This window comes from Cottoperca gobio, chromosome 12, assembly GCF_900634415.1.
Source record: "Cottoperca gobio chromosome 12, fCotGob3.1, whole genome shotgun sequence".
NCBI lineage: Eukaryota > Metazoa > Chordata > Actinopteri > Perciformes > Bovichtidae > Cottoperca > Cottoperca gobio.
Genome location: NC_041366.1, coordinates 11,019,711 through 11,039,107, shown reverse-complemented (window position 1 = coordinate 11,039,107; position 19,397 = coordinate 11,019,711). Strand labels below are relative to the sequence as shown.

The 19,397-nt window shown below is 38.8% G+C and overlaps 2 protein-coding genes across 5 annotated transcripts; one reads left to right on the top strand and one right to left on the bottom strand.

The window, feature by feature from the left end:
• The first annotated feature begins 3,841 nt into the window (after window positions 1-3,841).
• Window positions 3,842-13,208, top strand: rcl1 (RNA terminal phosphate cyclase-like 1). 4 transcript variants are annotated; one of them, XM_029444799.1, is made up of 9 exons: window positions 3,842-4,058; window positions 4,574-4,645; window positions 4,916-5,091; window positions 6,494-6,568; window positions 6,702-6,826; window positions 7,171-7,296; window positions 7,569-7,725; window positions 11,857-11,960; window positions 13,030-13,208. In XM_029444799.1, exons 1-9 carry the CDS (start codon window positions 3,929-3,931, stop codon window positions 13,181-13,183), a joined length of 1,119 nt encoding a protein of 372 aa, XP_029300659.1. In that variant the 5' UTR covers window positions 3,842-3,928; the 3' UTR covers window positions 13,184-13,208. The 4 variants fall into 4 exon arrangements, with proteins under 4 accessions (XP_029300659.1, XP_029300661.1, XP_029300660.1 ...); XM_029444801.1 differs by lacking the exon at window positions 3,842-4,058 and adding an exon at window positions 4,157-4,175; XM_029444800.1 differs by lacking the exon at window positions 3,842-4,058 and adding an exon at window positions 4,167-4,185.
• Window positions 13,176-18,180, bottom strand: LOC115016780 (annexin A3-like). The gene is made up of 14 exons (XM_029444804.1): window positions 18,075-18,180; window positions 17,604-17,638; window positions 17,466-17,513; window positions 17,236-17,323; window positions 16,354-16,448; window positions 16,156-16,269; window positions 15,643-15,733; window positions 15,419-15,498; window positions 15,058-15,114; window positions 14,801-14,894; window positions 14,360-14,455; window positions 14,205-14,263; window positions 13,849-13,971; window positions 13,176-13,656 (listed from the first exon to the last, which is right to left on the bottom strand). The coding sequence occupies exons 2-14, from the start codon at window positions 17,613-17,615 to the stop codon at window positions 13,597-13,599; spliced, it is 1,017 nt and encodes a 338-aa protein (XP_029300664.1). The 5' UTR covers window positions 17,616-17,638; window positions 18,075-18,180; the 3' UTR covers window positions 13,176-13,596.
• Window positions 18,181-19,397: the final 1,217 nt, after the last annotated feature.

The window sequence follows — 19,397 nt, the reverse complement described above, 5'->3', positions numbered from 1 at the left end:
GATGGGAGCCAAAGTCTACCCTGCCAGCCTGCCCTCTGACACAAAAAAGCAAACTCTGTACAACAACTGGGTTGGAGAGACCAACATGGACAGTGTGCCTGCTAAACATAACGACTCCATCTACCTCCTCTTTGCAGCTAAATCAAGCCCCAAATGTGACGGTGTGTATCATAATCCTTCCATTCCTCTGCACTGACCTTGTATTTAACTAGTTAGCTTGTATTTAATTGTCAGTAAATTGTAAGTAAACTTTTATCTTCTATCTTCTTTTGTCTCAACAAAAAGAACCCAAAGTCAACAAGACCGTGCAGTGGATGAAGGACAGACTGAAAGTTGGACACTGGGTTGAAAAGTACCAGCACCACACAGAGAAGAAGAAGGAGAAGCGCAGGCAAAAAGCAGAGAAGAGATACGAGGACTTGTTTGCCAGCCAGGCCAGCCACTGTCCCCCGCTGTACGACCGCAATGCTGGCAGGATTTTCTCCATAGAGAAACAGCATCTTGAATGCCAGTTTCTAATTCACTTCACTTTGTTTTATTATTTACTGTGGAACTGTGCTCATGGTGTCGCCTGCTCGAGAGAGTCAGCTGGGGATCAGACACTATATAAGCATGATGGCTCACTGTCACACCTCCCTGAAAACACCCCAGCTCCTCCCGTCTGTCACTTGGTCACACCTGGCTATGGACAGGAGTATTCCACAACCAGCCACTTGTGGAAACTCCTGTGGCTGTGGACACGACTCTTGCCACACTTGTTGGAAGAGTCCAGTCCACTGCCAGGTAAGCGGAACAGTTTATTACTCCGCACGGGAGGATGGTGCGGCTGTGAGCCTCTCTCATCGGACTCAGTCCCCTGCAAGAGAAATGCAGCAGGTTCCCATCATGCTTGTGTAGTGTTGCTGATGACCTGATTCTGTGCAGCTTTCTGAGCCCTCGCTGAGCCACTCCCGGCTCTCCCCAGCAGGAGACGCCATGACCACAGTCCACCGCCACACTGCGCTTCTTTGTTTGTGTGATGTATAAACCATAATAAAACTGTTGAAGTGAAAACCTCAAGTTGTCCTGATTACTGTCTTACATAAATAGTGGTTAAGATGTGTTGAAATATATTGATACTCATATCACAAATGTTGGCATTGTGTGGTGAAGGAAAAAAGTAAGTTCCTGGCGACTTCACAGTGACTTAAGGAAGTTACTGCTGCGAGCCAAGAAACATCATTTACGTACAATTCACACATTTTTGTACAAATTGAGCGTCATTAACGGAAAGAGATATTTGTTAAGGTGTTGATTTTGTTGGCCAGTTAATCTGGTCCTGGTTTAACATTACAAATAATATTTAACCAAAGTATTCAAGGTTAAGTTAAAACACACAATTTATTTTGTATGTTTATCTGCAGACTTTTGAATAGGCTCATTGGGAATTATCTCCATCACACAATGTCATCCCCATCACAACACATATTTTAACCAAAAATGCATACAAGTTGACATAATCACATTAAAAATGTTTTGTAGTTTGTACTATTAATTAATATTTTTTGAAAACTCATGATTGTGCGATGTAAGAAATTAATAAGACTTAAGTAAAGCAGTTGAAGATGTTTTTCATATAAAGAATGGAAAAAAGGATATTTTTAAAATCCTGAAAATAAATACAATTATACATTAGAACAGCTCTGTGTGTGATATTTCATTGAATAATCTTTTTTCTTTCAAAACAACTTTTTGTGGTGTGATGGAAATGATGATTTCCTCTGACAAAAATTGGATATTATTATAGAAATATAAACATATTGAAACATTTCTCTAAATATATTTCATTTTTTCTAAAAGACCAAAATGGGCCGTAGTTGAAGAATCACCCACTTACAAGATTCTTCTTGTTCATTTTCTAGATGTCTGAAACCCAGAAATAACACTAATGATTATTGCAGAATGTCAGCTTTAATTTGCTGAGCATTTTCAGAAACATCAGTGGACTCCTCTACAGCTAGTCATACTAGTCACAGCAGAGAAGACTAGTCGTCAGGTATTACCTTAGACTGAAAAGGTTAAACCAGCGTGTTTAATAACGGTTTTATCTGGATTTTACCATAAACGAAATCTGGGACTCACAGTGACGATTGTGTTTTAACTTACTTTGTACAACGGGGACAAAGGGAAGTTTAACACAACTCTAACAATTGTGGAAACCATAACGTGTTTATCTGCTATTTTAATTCAGCTATTATTATACAATTTTAATTCTGCTATATTATATTATTTTAATTCTGTTATTTTATCTGCTATTTTATACTATTTTAATTCGGCTATTTTTATAATGGTACTTCAGACTCATTTACATCAACACTGTGATTATTGTACTGTAAATGCTCTTATTCTGTCCTTGTACTAGTTGTTATGTTATGTTTGTTTGCTATGAAACACTTTGGGCTGCAATTATTGTATGAAAGGTGCTATACAAATAAATCTTATTATTATTATTATTATTATTATTATTATTATTATTATTATTATTATTATTATTATTATTATTACTACAGCTAAACCTCCACATGGTGCCTTATGAAGGGCTTCATCCAGCTGAGCGAGCACATCCTGGGTTAATATTTCACTTTTCTTTGTGGCTGATGATGCTGACATATGGATTTACTTTATTTTGTCACAAAGCTCTTCTTTTTGTTTTCCCTCAAGTAAAGTTTCAGCTACTGCACTCATGCACTCCTTCACAGCCCCTCCATCAGTAAATGTTTTTTGTGTTGACCCGAAATCCAAGCAACTCTGAGGGAACATTCATTAGCACGTTGTTGGGCAGTGAATGGATGGGTCAGGATCCTGCAGGATTGATCATATTGGGCTCTGAGTGCTTATTTTCTGCGACCTCAGTTCAGACTTGAGTGGGTATGTTTGGTCAAAAACGTTGTGCTTTGTCTCATAGTGGCATTTCACATTGCCACTTTTAATGGATGGCTTAACTCGCATGCAATTGGTCTGTGAGTTTCCTGAACCGCTAAAAGATCCTTTTATAATTTATAGATTATAGGTCTGGCTCCGGGTCCAAAATAGTTAATAAGCTATGATTGCAATACTTGGTTCCATCACTTTACCTAACCAGAGTCCCCTTCCTCCAATATTATGATTTTATTGGGAGAAAGTCACAAACAAACAAACAAAAATGATGTTTAACAAATCAAAAAATATACATAAAACATAAAAGTATATACTAACAGTTTTCTCAGTGTCAGTGGTCACTAAGTCTCCTATTCACAAGGAGCACCATGTAACAATAAAACAAATACAAAACATTATAGCTATTATACCATTATACAATGATATGTTCATGTATTATGAGAAATCTTGCTTTCAATACTTATATAAATGTTCCACATGACATTCACTTTCTCCAATTTGGTTGACAACATCACAAATGTGTCATTCCAGCTTTTAACTCAAGCTACTGTATGTAACATTATAAGAATGTATATATTTATTTTATCCGTAGCATTAAGGCAAGACACTAGGCAAAAACATCCCTTTTGTAATTGTGTGGTTAATTTTGAGAGTTTGGGTCATTTTGCTTCCATAACGTGTCTTCTTTCAGACTGGTGGGGGAAAAATACATATTTATGTGTATATTTTACTAACTTTGCCTATTTGCGTCTGATTTCTGTAGATTTGTCTGTAGATATTTGCGAATATAAACATAACATTGCAGAACACTGATGGACAAAAATAATACATAAGTAAATAATTGTTTTAATGCAAGTAATGTCTTATGGTGATATCTATTAGTTGAAATGTTTACCCTACCTGTAATGTCCTTTTTGACCCTCCTGCTTTGCCGTATCTTTGCCTCCCACCAAAGTCTTCCTGGACTAACACACGTGGATTTCCACTGACGCCAGGCAGAAACAACAATAACATGGCAAGCCACGGGCTCCTCTACGACGGCTGTAATTTCTTCAGACAGCGGCTAGTTTTATCCACACTCAGTGGGAAGCGTGTTAAAATAAAAAGCATACGATCTAAAGACGACAACCCCGGGCTCCGCGGTGAGTTCCAGCTTCACTTTGCATGTGGCGTCGCAGTTAGCTCGGCGGCTAACGTGCTAGCTGTTACGCAGTTGGGAGTGTATTTTATCACAGGGCGCCAGAGGTGGGGAAACGATGGTACAGTAGGGTAAATGTGCGATAAATACAATCTTACCTCAGTGTACAACGTTATGTCGCTGTTATGATAGTCAAGCACATTGCGTCTGTGTTTGCAAAGCTCTGTCTTTAGGTTAAAGTATAATATTAGTGACTTATCTTGTGTTATGTGAGTGAGGATCATCATACATTCCCACAGTACATTCAAGAATACTTTAATCTCCTTGTCTGACTCCATATGTTTTGATACTGTATGCAAAATACGAAAAATTAGGCATTGTCTTCTCCCAACCTACTTACTAACTTACTAACCAAAAAAGTTTCGTTAGACCTGGCTTTAATTTAAGAAAACAAGGCGTTCATCCACAGATTCAACTGTTGTAAGATTATTGAATATTTCTTCTGCTTGTCTTTTCCAGACTTTGAGGCCAGCTTCATCAGACTGCTAGACAAAGTGACCAATGGCTCCACAATAGAGATTAACCAGACAGGTAAGTGTTTTCATTCAAATGTGATTGTAGTGTTTTCCTTTGTCACAAACTATGTGGTTGATCCAATTACTGTTTACTGCAAGAGGATTGTTGAGATGCCAGTATTGGTTAACACCAGCAGACGGACACCTTGAATACAACGATTCTATTAGTTCTATAATGTTTTCAGTATTTTGACATTTTATTTTAGCTCTTTTTACGTGTGGCGTTGAAGTACCACCCGTTACGTTATGGACTCGCTCACTGTCGCCATGTGTTTGTCTTCATAAGGTACCGTGTTATTCTACCAGCCTGGCTTGTTGTACGGCGGCTCTGTAGAACATGACTGTAACACACAGCGCTCGGTTGGCTACTATCTGGAGGCCTTGCTCATGCTGGCTCCATTCATGAAGACCTCTCTGAAGGCCACGCTGAGGGGAGTCACCAACGACCATATTGACCCGACGGTAAGGACACTCATGCATCTGACCACCTTGTAACTATTGCTTTTTAGTTGTTGTTGTTGTAATTTGACTCCTTTTTTGATTTAATGTTGAGTCATCTAGCTCACGATCACACTGGGTGGAGCTGAAGCATGCCTCTGCAAAGAAACATGTCTTAGTATGTTGAACTTCTGGGTAAAGTGCACACCTCCTAAATCCAACGGGGCACTGCCCTTTAAGTGCACACATCATTTCATGCAATTACATGTCAGCTCAGATCAATGATGTTGGTGTATTTACACACTGCACATTTGATATCTGAGGTGGACCGTTTTTGAACATGACATAATTGGTCCAGGACATAGACAGATTTTTGAATCAATTCAGAAGTCTGTATATTGACATAATTGCCATACATTTGTAGATGTTGTCTGGTTTCCTTGTTACGACACCCACTCTTAAACCCGTTGCCTCGTCGTTTGTGTGCTTGTGTCACGTGTTGTTACAGTAGTCCAGTCTTAGCCACGGCATCATCCTTACTTTGCTCAGAGCTGCATTGTTATCGACATGTATAATGTCAACAAACCATCAGTAAGAAGAAGCATGGCAGACACTGGAGAGAGGTGTTGTCATGGAAACAGTTGGTTGCTGTGATGGGAAATGGTCTATAGTCGATATTTCCAACCTGCTGAAGACGTAGAAGCATGTTTTAAAGTGCCAAAAGACAACTATGTCTGCAAGTAGATTGATCTACTTGTTAAATATTTAGCAACATGACTACCGCCAGCAGCCTGGCAACTGTCCAAAGCAAGAAACTACTGTAAGAATCCCAATTTGAACTAGAAACCCTGATCTGAGTGCTACGATAACCTGGTAGTATTATTAAGTAGGCAGGGTTTCATACTTCCTGATTTTAGCTCAGTGGAAAAAAGTTTTTTTATTACTTTCCCTCTTCGCCTCCTCCATCGACTGCTCTTTTGCCAGGTAGTTTCCACATTACTCCGGTTGTTCTGTTCACTGCCTGGGTATAGCTACCGTAAGCTTTTTTGCTAATTTGTAAGCTTTTTTCTTTAATTCCCTTTTAGCGAAATGCTCTGTGGTAAGCAGTGATGCAGTGTATATGTCTAAGGCTTTCATTGAAGGAGAGGAGCTGTAATGCGCTGCCGTTGAAAATGTGGAAGCTGTGAAGAGATACGGATCCTCTGTTATTATTTTATTACCTTCATAAGTAAAGGCGCAACTCAAACGCTATTCTTTTTCCTTTGTGAGCCATAAGTTCAGCCTTCATTTCCCCAGAAGATCCTGACTTGGAGGCAGACAGAACTGCGTATGGAATATGAGGGAACCAAGCTAAACACACATGGTGTCTTTTTTTTACATTGTGCAATTATTCACACTTACAGGATGTAAACACTATCTCCTGCAGGTGGACGTACTGAAGTCCACAGCCCTCCCCCTGATGAAGAAGTTTGGCATTGATGGAGAGGGCTTTGATCTCAAGGTGAGGACACAATGGTGGTCTGTTGATAAGCTGGGATGTTATACATTATATTAGGGGGGGTTGTACATTCGAATATAGTGCTGCTACTTCAAAAGATGTCCGTCTCACTCTCCCTCTGTTGCTGCTCTCTCAGGTGGTGAAGAGGGGCATGGCGCCTGGTGGGGGAGGAGAGGTAGTTTTCACGTGTCCTGTCCGCAGGACCATCAGGCCAGTGCAGCTGACGGACCCAGGAAAGATCAAGAGGATCAGAGGAGTGGCGTATCCTTAAAGAGAGGCAATTTGCAAACATAAGGCTTTGCTACATTATTGTGCACAGTGTTTGTTTGTTTTTCAGGCAGTTTATAATGTTCATAAACAGATGAAAGCAGCAAATCTTCACATTGGAGAAGCTAGAACGGAAAAAGAAAAGAAACAATGAATCAATTGTCAAAACGTTTCTGTTGATTAATAGACTAATCTCTCTCTCGCCAGAAAATAAACTCATTTTTGTAAAGTTTGCGCCGTTCAGCTTTAAGTTGGAACAAATGTTTCCATTGCTGAATATTGGGGATTTGTTTTTCTGTCATATTAATCATCAAAGGTCCTTGACAGTCTAAACTCAGATATTCAGTTCGAGTTTCTCCTCAGATGGCCAACAGGATAGTGGAGTCAGCCAGAAGTGTCCTCAACCAGTTCATTCCTGACATTTACATTTACACCGACCATATGAAAGGAGCCAACTCTGGCAAGTGAGTATCTCCGCACGAATGCAGTTACAGGGCCATCACTTTTTGGTGAAAAAATCCTGCCCACTGTTTGTCACTAGTACTCATTAATTCACCACGTTTCAGTCCTCCGACCTTCATGAGATAAAGTTCATAGAGACAAACCAATACCATGCGGTGATGTTTATATGTAAACATGTGAAAAACACCCTTTTGTGTTTCATTTATAAGCAAAGTGTCAATTATCCCGGCTTATTCAGAGAAAGACACAAAGTAATTCATGTGTTGCTTAAAAGGTCTCCAGGTTTTGGTCTGACCCTGGTGGCAGAGACGCTGAATGGCACCTTCCTCAGTGCTGAGATGTCGTCCATGCCGCCGGGGCAGGGAGACCCCATACTTCCAGAGGACCTCGGCAGGGACTGTGGCAAACTGCTTTTGGAGGAGGTGTATCGGGTAAGTACCTCAAAAACCCTCACATACCGTACATACTCCTTCCACACACTGGGAGGGGTTGTTTGTTAAAGAAAAGATCCAGATTTCAGTTGCCTTAGCCTGGGATCAGATTCATTTTGTTCTTTGACATGAATTATGAATTGTCCCTCTTACAGCACTGACTTCCCAGACTCAGACTGCTGTGAAGTGGTTATACAAGATTCATTTATTTGTGAACATGTGTAGACACGCAGGCACACATCCAACAGAAGTATTTTATATCGGACAAGGAAAGGCTTGATATTGATTTAGATTTTTTTTAAAGTATACCTGGAAAATGTGCTCTGTGTGGTTTCTGTTTTAGAGAGGCAGACAAAATCATAACTGTGAGAATTTGCAAAAACAAGGCGTTGCTAGCAACTGTCATTCAAAAATACCAACCCTGTCCTGTTTTATTTGTATAATTTAAGCAGGAATAATGGTGACCTGCCCATACTCAAGTCTGACAACGGTTTACAGAATACATCAAGCTCTTATTTACTTTTGGAGGGATATATCTTTGGTTAGCTTCTGTGCTGAGTCACTTTTATGTTGAAAACAAACTTGACAGTGAAAAGTTATCCTCTTCCTCTTGTACTGTTTGGAATGCAGTATTGTGATGCTGTGCTTGAGTTCAACTCACTCAAACTTGAACTTTTTGTCTGAAAATCTCCATTATCACTGAAATTGCCATTAGGTCTGAATTACCTACTCAGCAGCCGGAGAATCGGTTGTTGGCCTGTCTCCGCACATATCGGATTTCTTGGGGAATACCTGACATACACAGTCGGGACACATTAGTCGTTATTAGACTCAGTGCAAGCAGTACGGACTTCTGCTTCCCTTGTTAACCCGCATTCTCCGGTAATGACCCCAGTCTGAAATTCTGAGAAACTGCTTGTGGGCTGAACCACAATGTAGAAAGCAACTAAACGGTATTTCCATTCAAATCAAATGTTTCGATCGGGCATTTTCTCACTTCCATTAAGATGGATGCTATATGCTGTTATAAATCCATCATCTAAGTATCACAGTGTGTTGGAAAGGTAAGTAAGCCTTGAATTGGAAGAAGTTCAGACTCGTCAAGTCTCCAACAGAGGCTAGCTCGCAGTTGGCAACAACCCATATGTTGTGAAAAATGTCATGAGGAAAATGCCCTTATGAATTAAAAAGACCTCACTCTGCTTCTCTATATATGTACTTCACAAATCTAATCCATAAATATGTCTGCAGAGCTCAAAGGTCACTGAGTGTTGTAGCTAGTTAAGTGACATGCTGGCTGGATAATGGTTGTTCGAACAGGCTTGATGAATGAGGAATTTGTTAAAGTTAGAGGAATAAACTCTCACAAAGTCACATTTTATGTATCCATTTTCAGAAATAGCTGTACAAATAATTTCACATAGTTGGGGGAAAAAAGCCCACTTCCTCAGAAAATGTACAATTAGATCCAGTGATTGTGTGACTTCACTTTGCCTCCACATGGCTCTGCCTTGCAGCCCTCTCTCATAGGAGCCATGTGAGTCCAGTTAGCTGGTCAGGGTAGTGCTGATTAACTCTGAAACAGCAATACTGTTGGGGGAATCATCTTCCCTCCAAGCGAACGAGTGGGTAGCTTCTTCAGCAGCCTCAGAGGGGGGTGGACTAAAAAACCTCCAGCTTAAAACGTTTTGTTCCTTTTCTCACAAACAGCTGCTGGTAGAGCAGGTAGATTCAACATTTCAGAAACTGAACAGCAGAGAAGAGAAGGATAACACCAGAGTAAAATGGATGTCGGACTCTTGTGCTGGGATAGTTCATTTTTGAAAACTGGGAAAAGAAATGAGGTGGATTGGCATTAAAGGCCATGGGCGCTCTGTATCGTCCGCGTCTGTTTGTTTAATGGTTAATCAGTACAGTCTTCTTGTAGTAAACCAAAGCTACACGATGGACATTTTGTTTTTGAAAGCAACATCAACACTGGACAGGAGCTGATGTGAGTGGTTCCACATTTGTTTTTGATGGTAAACTTATCGTATTGAATTTACAGCGATCATGAACTTGGCTGTGTGTATGCTTGTGTGGAGAGTTTTGTTGTCTGCTATTTCTCTGACTATATTCAGATTGAGAACATAGTCCTGCTTACACAACGGGCCTGAACACATTCAGGATTTGAGGCAGAATCCAGCGATGAATGTTTGTTTTGGGAGTGAAATATATACATTTCTAATCCAAGTATTTCCGTTTAATGTAATCTCTAGATTTAGAACATTTCAGGTTGTTGTTTTTTCTACTTTAGTATTTAGGTCAAATTCAGCCCACAGGACATCATTCAAAGCTACACTAACAAATACGAAACATAATTTTGCCCTTAATTTATTCATCCTGTTGACGTCCACTGAGTTTGTTGGTTGTTGTTTTACAGGTTTAGATCAAGTAAACTCTTGGAAGTTAACCATTGATTTTACATTTTATTTCATCATATGCTTCAGTTGGTCTGCGCCCACAATTGTGCAGTTGGATTGTTTGAAAGGCGGTTGCCATTTGGTCGAAAGATTCTGGGGACTTTTCCATAAGACCTTGTGTCCGGTTGGGGGCTGCTGGCCTCTTGGGAGATCTCAACTCTCTGGTGTTCTCTCTGGAAGGCAGGGCCTGAAACTATGAAACTAGCTGTCCGAAATTGTCTCAATGCATTTACAATTCTTATTTTGAACTGAAATGAAGCTGCTTGTTGAAAAGGATAGGCCAAACAATAAGTAGGATACCAGACATTTCTTTTTTGTTTGAACTTCTGTAGTTCAGAAGAGCAGCACTAAAGGTAAGTTTTTACCTTTTTCAATAGTCGACTTTATGTACTCCACAAAAACGTGGTTGGTTATTATATTGGTTATTATGGTAAATCATTTTTGTCGTGGTGTTTCATAAAGGGACTACGTGCATTGCATTTCATTGTGCGACCCTGTGTTGTAAAATGACAACACATGAACCTTGAATAATGTTAACCAATGAGTTTCTACAGCAGGCACATTAAGTGTGATTGTTAAAATGTCATGGAATCACTCACTATTCAGATGGATTTGCTTTGTGCATGTTATGATTAAATACATGTCAGAGTAAAACCTATTCATCAATCAAACTGCTACTCACAAGGCTTGGAAATGTAGTAAAACCGTGGAAATAAATTGCGGAGGTGTAGTTCTTCACAACGTTGTATAATGGAAGTATTTGTTTGAATGAACTCAAACCAAATTTGATCAATCTCGTCCACTTGTAGAAGGAATGCCGTTGGCAAAATCTCTGCTTCATTGGCAATAAAGACAATGTCGCCATAGTTTCGCCGTTGCTTCAGTGATATGATTAAGTAATTGAATCATATTCCTGCTGACAAGCTGTCACGATGCAATACGACTGCGTGACTGGGCATCATGTGCATACTTGGTAAGAATGGCTGCGCAGTACAAGGAAAGGGATTTTACGTAATTTACTCTAAATGGACAGAATCACAGAATGGACGGACAATTTAATGTTGGTTTTGTTTACAAGATGCTGTTGTCCTGGGTGTGTCCAGTCTTGCATAGGCCTCTTCACACAGGCTGGTGAATAGCACATAGCTGTTGTCGAGTAATCACGATGGCATGTGATCACTTGGATACAGAGAGTTGATTTTGTCCTCTGAATATGTCATATGATGAAGAGAAGGGGGCAGGAACACCCAGTCTTTTACTAACGATGTTCTTCAGAAGATTAAAATGCACAAGTACATTTTGAAGAACATCACTGTAATAATATCTGCCAGTCTGGCTAAAAACCACAACAAAACTGTGAATAAATTCAAAATGTTTCGTACGTGTAGCTTTTTGCATAGGTTTCTTTCATTTGAATCAGGACCAAAACTGATTCACTCTTTTTTTTAAAGACATTATCACCCTAAATGCATGTCCAGAGCTCAAAGACATCTGACCTACAACCACCTCTCTTGGATGCTCACTGTGTTTTGCAAATATTGGTGGTTATCAGTGTTGGACCTGAGATAATCAATTCCCTGTCCAGGGGTTGCTGAGTCCTTTCTAAACATGACGTATTTCGGTGTTGTTTTTGTTGCTGAAACGCTTCGTCCCTCTTTCTCTGTATTAGGGTGGCTGCGTGGATTCGTCCAACCAAAGCCTGGCGCTGCTCTTGATGACCCTTGGCCAACAGGACGTGTCTAAGGTTCTGCTCGGACCGCTCTCCCCATACACGTAAGCCACTCAATAATAGACAAGCATACAAAGCTCCCTGCCATGACTCATTTATAAGTTACCATACAGTTGCACTTTGTTATTATTCTACTTGTCCACTCTTGGCAAGTGCCAGTGTTCCAAAGTTCTCGTCCCAATGTGGAGACGCAATAAATGCACTAGTCTGTTAAACATAAGCCTTATTGTTTTTGTTTTCTTATTGATTTTCACTGAAAAATACCAGGATTCTAAAAATGTTTTAACTAATTTGCACCTAAATTGAATGTCTAATGCCCCCAAAAGTTGTTTCTTGCTGCAGTTCACAGTAAACAACTTGAAGAGAACCTGGCCTCAAGTGAAAATGCTGAGAACGTGCCAGAATCTTGTTAGTAAAAAATAAATGGTTGATTTTAAATGCACCCATCAGACAATCCCCATGTTAAATACAGTTGACGTTGGATCAGTTTTTTTTTTCTTCATACATTTTTCGCATGCATCATGGGACTTGGCCAGCTGTGCATTTACAGTCATAGTGTGTGCTTGGTGTACGTGTGATGAATTAATATATTTACAGTTCCAAGATACATTAACTCATTTCTGGTAAGCAAACAGTTTCAAATGTTTAAGGATAAAGGAGATGGAAAGAGCAATTGAACAAAGTATATTTCAGACTTCTTCATCGTAAAAGAGGAGTGAAATATGAACTGTCCATTTTCAGTTATCATGGTACCGGTGCTGTGTCCCTCTCAAGTACAGTACTATGATAACTGAAGATTGGCAGTGCCATCACAATGCACTCCTCTCCTTACGCAGGTAATGCTGATGTTTTTTTTTCTCAAGACAAATAAAAATCATGTTTAACCGTTTAGACATCCTAGCTTTAAGAATGTAACGTGCATGACCGATAAATGGAACTGATGCTTTTTAACCTTAATCTGTCACTTTAAGCAGACAGCACGGAGTAGACCCAGGACACTGTTCTTAAACTCCCAGTGTGTATTGTTTGACAGTTGGACTATAATTAATCCAAGATAGGATCTCCTTGCATAAAAATGAAACTGAATTTTCCTCTCCCTCACTGTCTCTCTAGGATCCAGTTCCTCAAACACATTAGAGATTTCTTCCAGATCATGTTCAAGATCGAGGTTCAGAAGCCTTCAGAAGACGAAAGGAAAGGGGGGGACAAGGTCCTGATGACCTGTGTAGGAGTCGGTTACAGCAACATAAACAAAACGCTTAAATAAAACACGTTTATTTTTTTTATATAAATGCCATGGTGTCGTCTTTGCTCACTAACATCAAATAGCAAAATACAATATTTGTTTAATGTGAAAGTTATTTGTGTACCAATATGCTTGAAGATACTTGTTAAGTAAGAAATGTGGAGTCGACCACTATTATACATGGAATACAAACACTTTTTGAATTTTATAAAAGACATTCAACAGTCTTCTTTTCCATACTTCTTATGTGTGTGTGTGTGTTAAGCAGCCTGCACTGTCTGGTTGAACATTACTGGAATACCACATTCAAAAGCATTTCAAGATGGTTAGTTCAAGCAAATGTATGATGCTGTTGGAAAGGTCCATCACTGGTCATCCTCATCACTAGCTTCTTCTATCTGCATCTCATGTTTCTCATCAGAAGTTGGGAGGAGTTAGTCGTCCTGGCCACATAGATACTTGAGGGTGTCGCCATAGCTGCCCGACACTTCAGACTACACAAACAAACAGGTCGAGAGAAAAACAGGAAATAGTATTTTAAGAACACGTCATGTAAAACAATTGGGTGTCTTTTGATGTTAACTCAAACATTCTTGTGCAACGTCTGAATAAGATACCAAGACAATTTTATGTTTATGTCAAATGTAATTATAATAAGTTGTATTTCTGTGGGTGTGTACACTGACCTCTAGCTGGGAGTAGAGGGAACTTCCAAACAGCTTCTTATACTCGGCTCTGATGTCCAGCAGGTCCACCTCTGAACGACTGACGATTATCCTGGTCAGAGTGGACTCTGTAGTCCCCGCGCCCTGGACAAAAGAGAATTTGGGAAAGATGCAATGGTGCACATTTAGTCAAAGCAGCAGCATTAAAACAGTGGCTTAACATTCCCTTCCACACCACTGGTGACAAATACAAATGTCTACTATGGCTAAAAAGGACAGGGTGCAACCAAACAATATGTGGATTTTGTTTTGGTCGCCAACAGTTTTGGGATTTAAAAAGGCCCTCCTGATACAAATAGACATATTGTATAGCTTACCTTCATGCTCTTGAAAAGTCTCTCAGCCAGGTATAAAGGAACGGTCTTCACGCACTTAACTAGACAAAACAAAAGTCTTAATGTTTCGTAATAAGTTTATGTTAAAGCACCATTATTATTTAATGTAAAAGGTCAGAAAATGACATGTTTCTCACCAATAGCCACTAGTATCTTCTCCAGGTTTCCAGACATCTCGCTCTCAATGCTCTCCTGCAGAGTCTTCTTACTTATATTCTTGTACTCTACCAGAGCTGCCGAAACACAACAGAAAACTTTTTTCTGATGGATGGATTGACATTACTTTCCATCATGCAACATCATCAAGTCGAGTTTTAAGATGTTTCCAATACTTTGGTTTATGACCAAATAGGCTACCTGTAAAAAATAATGGCATTCCCATCATCCTCAGCTTTACTTTACGTTTAGTGCTAATGTTAGCAAGCTAAAGCTAAGACGGTGAACATCAGCATGTTAGCGTAGTCATTGTGAGCATGTTAGCATGCTGACGTTAGCATTTATCTCAAACTACAATTGTATGGCTCCAGACTCGTAGTCTTATATTTAAAAAAATGATCAAATGTAATGGGTGAACCTACTCTGTCGAAGCTGGGGAATACTCCTGTGGCACAGGATGTCGATAAACTTATCCTCATCAGTTCCCCACTTCTTCTCCCCTGCTTCATACAGGGCCTGGGGGGGAATGAAAATACATAAAGTTTTAGATTTTTATTTAAGATGTTAGAATATATAGCATGAGAAACAGGTTGTCTTGATTCAGTAAAACAGCTGTGTATTTATTTACATCTGCAACAAAATGATTTGATATTTGAAAAGTAATTGGCAGTGAATATACCTTAGCATCTGCTTTAGCTTTGGCAGCGTCCACATTGGTGCTCTCATCTCTCTTCCCCTGTGAGGACGAACAGAAGACTATAGTATGTGATACATAGGATGAATCCAGTATATTTGCTTATTAAATAGATTTGTATGTACTTAAATTTGATAGAGATGAACAGCTTTCCAAATATTTACAAAAAAACTTGTAGAGAACACATTTTATTTTCCCCTCTACAATTCAGGCCTCTTTTCCGTCACAGTTTTTGAGATTTGGATAGAAATGTTCAGACGTGTCTAGCTATAATAAATTGCTTTAGGTCTGATTCTCATTTGTTGGGAATGCGAGCACATCACTGTTTTAATGTAACATACAGTACCTCAGCCAAGATGAGCAGTGCTTTGCCATACTCTCCAGATACCTCCGACTGCAGATCATGAATCAGCGACTTTCCAGTTTCTTGATTGAAACGGCACAAAAACACAGGGTTTCGCAAACAATCGAGACACATTACATCATGAACACTTGCCAACTATTTCACAATAAATCGGAGTTACTATCTAATCAGTGAAATTACAAATACTCTGTGTTGAAGAGACTAACCTGCAAGGTATGCTTCAGACAAGGATTTGATCTGTCTGTTGGATCTCGAGGCAAAGATTTCTGTCAGTGTACTCTCGGTGGTCCCTGCTCCCTGTATGTGATACACACAAAATGTGATATAAGTGAAGGATAATAGAGACACGCTGTTCTTACACCACAATGTGAGTATCGGAAAATGTCTGGAGCCAAATAGGTCTGTTTAAACAAATTAAATGTATAGAACTGCTGTCTTTGTACCTTTCAAAATAGAGCTGCAACGATTTATTTTAGGGTTTGAAACAGACAAGACATTTAAAGACATCACCTTGGACTTTGAGAAACTGGGATGGACATTTTATAGACCTAATACTTAATCATAAAATCATTGACAGATTAATCGATAATGAAAATAATCGTAAATTGCAACCCTACATAAAAATATTTATTTGAACACTGGTGCATCAGCAGGCCAATACTAAATATTTTCTGAAGCAGGGTCACCTCAGTTTAAAGTTAATCCCGACATAATCTCACCTTGATGGCTTTGATGACTTCTTGACAGTCGTAGGTAGCGGAAGGCGTTACCAAGGCGACTAACAAGTCTTCAAAGTCTCCGTGGGTGTCGCCCTCCAGATCATCTATTAATTTCTGATGGAGGAAGGTTGATAAGGTTGACTGTATGTCTTTGTCACAACACTTTCAATTTGTTTATATAAAAGTCTATTTATATACCCTTCCTGTGGCTTTCTCATAGGCCTTAGTGATAAGCTGACGTTGAGCATTACTTCTTTGGGTCAACACCTCAATTAGTGTCTTTTCTGTCGTACCTGTAGAGAAGAGACAACACAAAACAGGCTTACCACTAACACTTGGAGAGTTTATGGGTTTACAACAAACAGATAAAACTTGTTCGACTAACAGACAGTAGGGACGTGGAAAACAATTGATACAGTATTGCGATATTTTGCATGGCAATATTTTATCGATACACGGTATAGATAATTAAAGTATTGCTTTTAGTATATAAATAATTAATATTGCAAATACAAATTTCACTTTTGATAACAATTGCTTTTTCAGTCCACTAGTTTTTTTTTCTGATGAGCTCAGCGAAGGAAGTTTTTGGCAGGAAGTTGGTTAAAACAAAGATGGAGACATCGGAGAAAGAAATCCAATATAAATCTGAAAAACAGATGTTGAAAAACTGCATAATTTGCAGTTGAAAAAAGGTATTTAATCTCAATATGTGTTATCAGGATATTCTGCGTATTGCAAAATGTTTAAATTTGCAATAATATCGTATCGGAACTTAAGTATTGTGATAATATCGTATCGTGACTTAAGTATCCTGATAATATCGTATCGTGACTTAAGTATCCTGATAATATCGTATTGGGACTTAAGTATCCTGATAATATTGTATCGTGACTTAAGTAGCCTGATAATATCGTATTGTGACGTAAGTATCCTGATAATATCGTATCGTGACGCAAGTATCCTGATAATATTGTAGCCTAATAATATTCTATCGGCACTTAAGTATCCTGTTAATATAGTATCCTTAGAATATTGCATCGTGACTTAAGAAGAAGATAATGTGACTTATTTACTTACCAATGCCCTCGATGGCCTTCCTTAGTGCAGACACATCTTCTTCCACTTTAAAGTTTGCCTTGTCCTTCACAGTTCCTCTCGCATTGGACTGAGAAACCCAGAAACACACTCACTGGCTCATTCATAACAATAGTATTTGTCACCGTTCATTTAAGCAATAGCAACCCATGTAATAATCAGAATAATCATCACCATATAGGCACTAAAAGTTTAGTGTATGTTCAACTTACTGTTGTTGTCAATGAGGAGGGGGAGTCTAAGAGCATTTCCAATTCTTCCTACAATACAAGTCAACAAATATGTTTACATATTCACCTTTATTTGCTTATATTTTAAGCCTACTATTTAATTTAAAAGCAACTACTCACCCAACCAGACATTGTTGTGATTGTAGAGAAACGTCCTAAACCAGGGGAGAGAAAAAGCATACAGTATCAGCATCTTCACATCACTGTCAATGATGTAATTCAATCTGATTAGTTTAGCTCTCTCTGCTCATTTCTCTCCCACTTCATCCTCTGACTTTCACTGCGCAGTTAAAGCTATCCACTTCTGGTAACGAAAACTAATTCACGTGTTTATTCTCGCAAATGTCTTCCACAATAACCACCTTCATTTGACATTTAAAAGGTTGAGTGAGCCAACATGGTCGAGTGGAGTCTTGTACGTGACTAGAACTGAAGAGAAGAACAGCCTAAACATTGTAATGTCGTCCGCTGCAGTCTAAAACACAATTTTACCGATGGACAAAGCTTTAACAAAAAAAACACGGAACCCAGACAGAGAGAAAACAAAGATGTGCACATGCACAGAGTAAAAAACTGTATTTCTCATCTTACCTTAGTGAGAAGACAGGATTGATGTCAGAGTAAGAATTTTACAAAGTGTCAAACTCGCCACACCTTTCAGAAAAGTTGAGAAGGCAACGCCCATTAATAGCTGCAGGAAGTTGAATCATGCAGACGTTTTTCATAAACTCCTCCTCACTGACACAGAAACAGTTTCTGCGCGTGCGTTTGTCTTATACAGACACAGTAAGCGCTTTTCTGTAACTTGATCCCCTTGACCATCAATCTACCCATTTCATTAAAAGTAACATCATCCGCTGCACTGTATTGATCAAACCGTAGAAGCCATTAGATTTCAGTAATGACAAGCTCTGTAATAACCTTATAGTGAGTCCAAAGTCATGTTTGCTCTCAGGGCAGGTACACGGACATGAGTCAGAGAGAAAGAGGAAGGGAATTGAGGAACAGAAAAACATTTCCTTGATGTCATAACTTCAGAAACTTCATGTTAAGATGACACTTCTTTATCTACATGTAGGCCTGCCTTAGTCAGTGTAGTTCCTTTAGCAGGACTAATATATTTTAGACGTAAATCATAGCAAATGATAGACTATTACTTTAAAATATCTTTATTTTATTTTAACATCAGTTATTTTGCTTTTGTTATTAGATGAGTATTATATATCTTGCATTTTCTCTACCAACATCCCTTCAACACTTGCATTGTTTTTCTTTGTCTTGCATTGTTAAAGTTAAGTCACCTTGAAGTTGTACCATTACTAACTTAACCTTTATTACTTTCCATTCCATGCCAATAAAGCAAATTTAATTTAACTTAATATTTTGTAGCTATGCACAATATTAAACTAATTAATGGGTCCTTTAGTCTAAGCTAAATTCTTCTCCATCTCTACTTAACATCCTGAGGCAAAACTAGAAGTATATAACACATCCTACAGCAGACATATGTTGTCAAAGGGAACCATGGGGCAGGCAGCAGTCGCTGATGCACCAGAGTAAAAATGTGTTCTCTGATCAAGAGTATAAACAAATAAATGCTTCAAATCCAGGTGAGGTATGGATGTGAAATAATGAGGGGAGAGGGGAAGCTGCGACATCTTGTGGCAAATTATAGAGACTACAGATGTACGGGCCAGAAAAAAGCTAGTTTTCAGCTGGTATGCACATGTTTTCAGGTTTTACGTTAAAAGTACGAAATAATATTCATGAATGTAAACATTTAGTCAAGTATAACACGGTCATTTACATAGCTAATTAGATACGATAAAATACATAAAAGGTTTGGGTTAATTTATTAATCTTTGAATTTTTTTTGGAAAAATTAGAAATGTCTTGTTCTGTTTATCTGCTGCT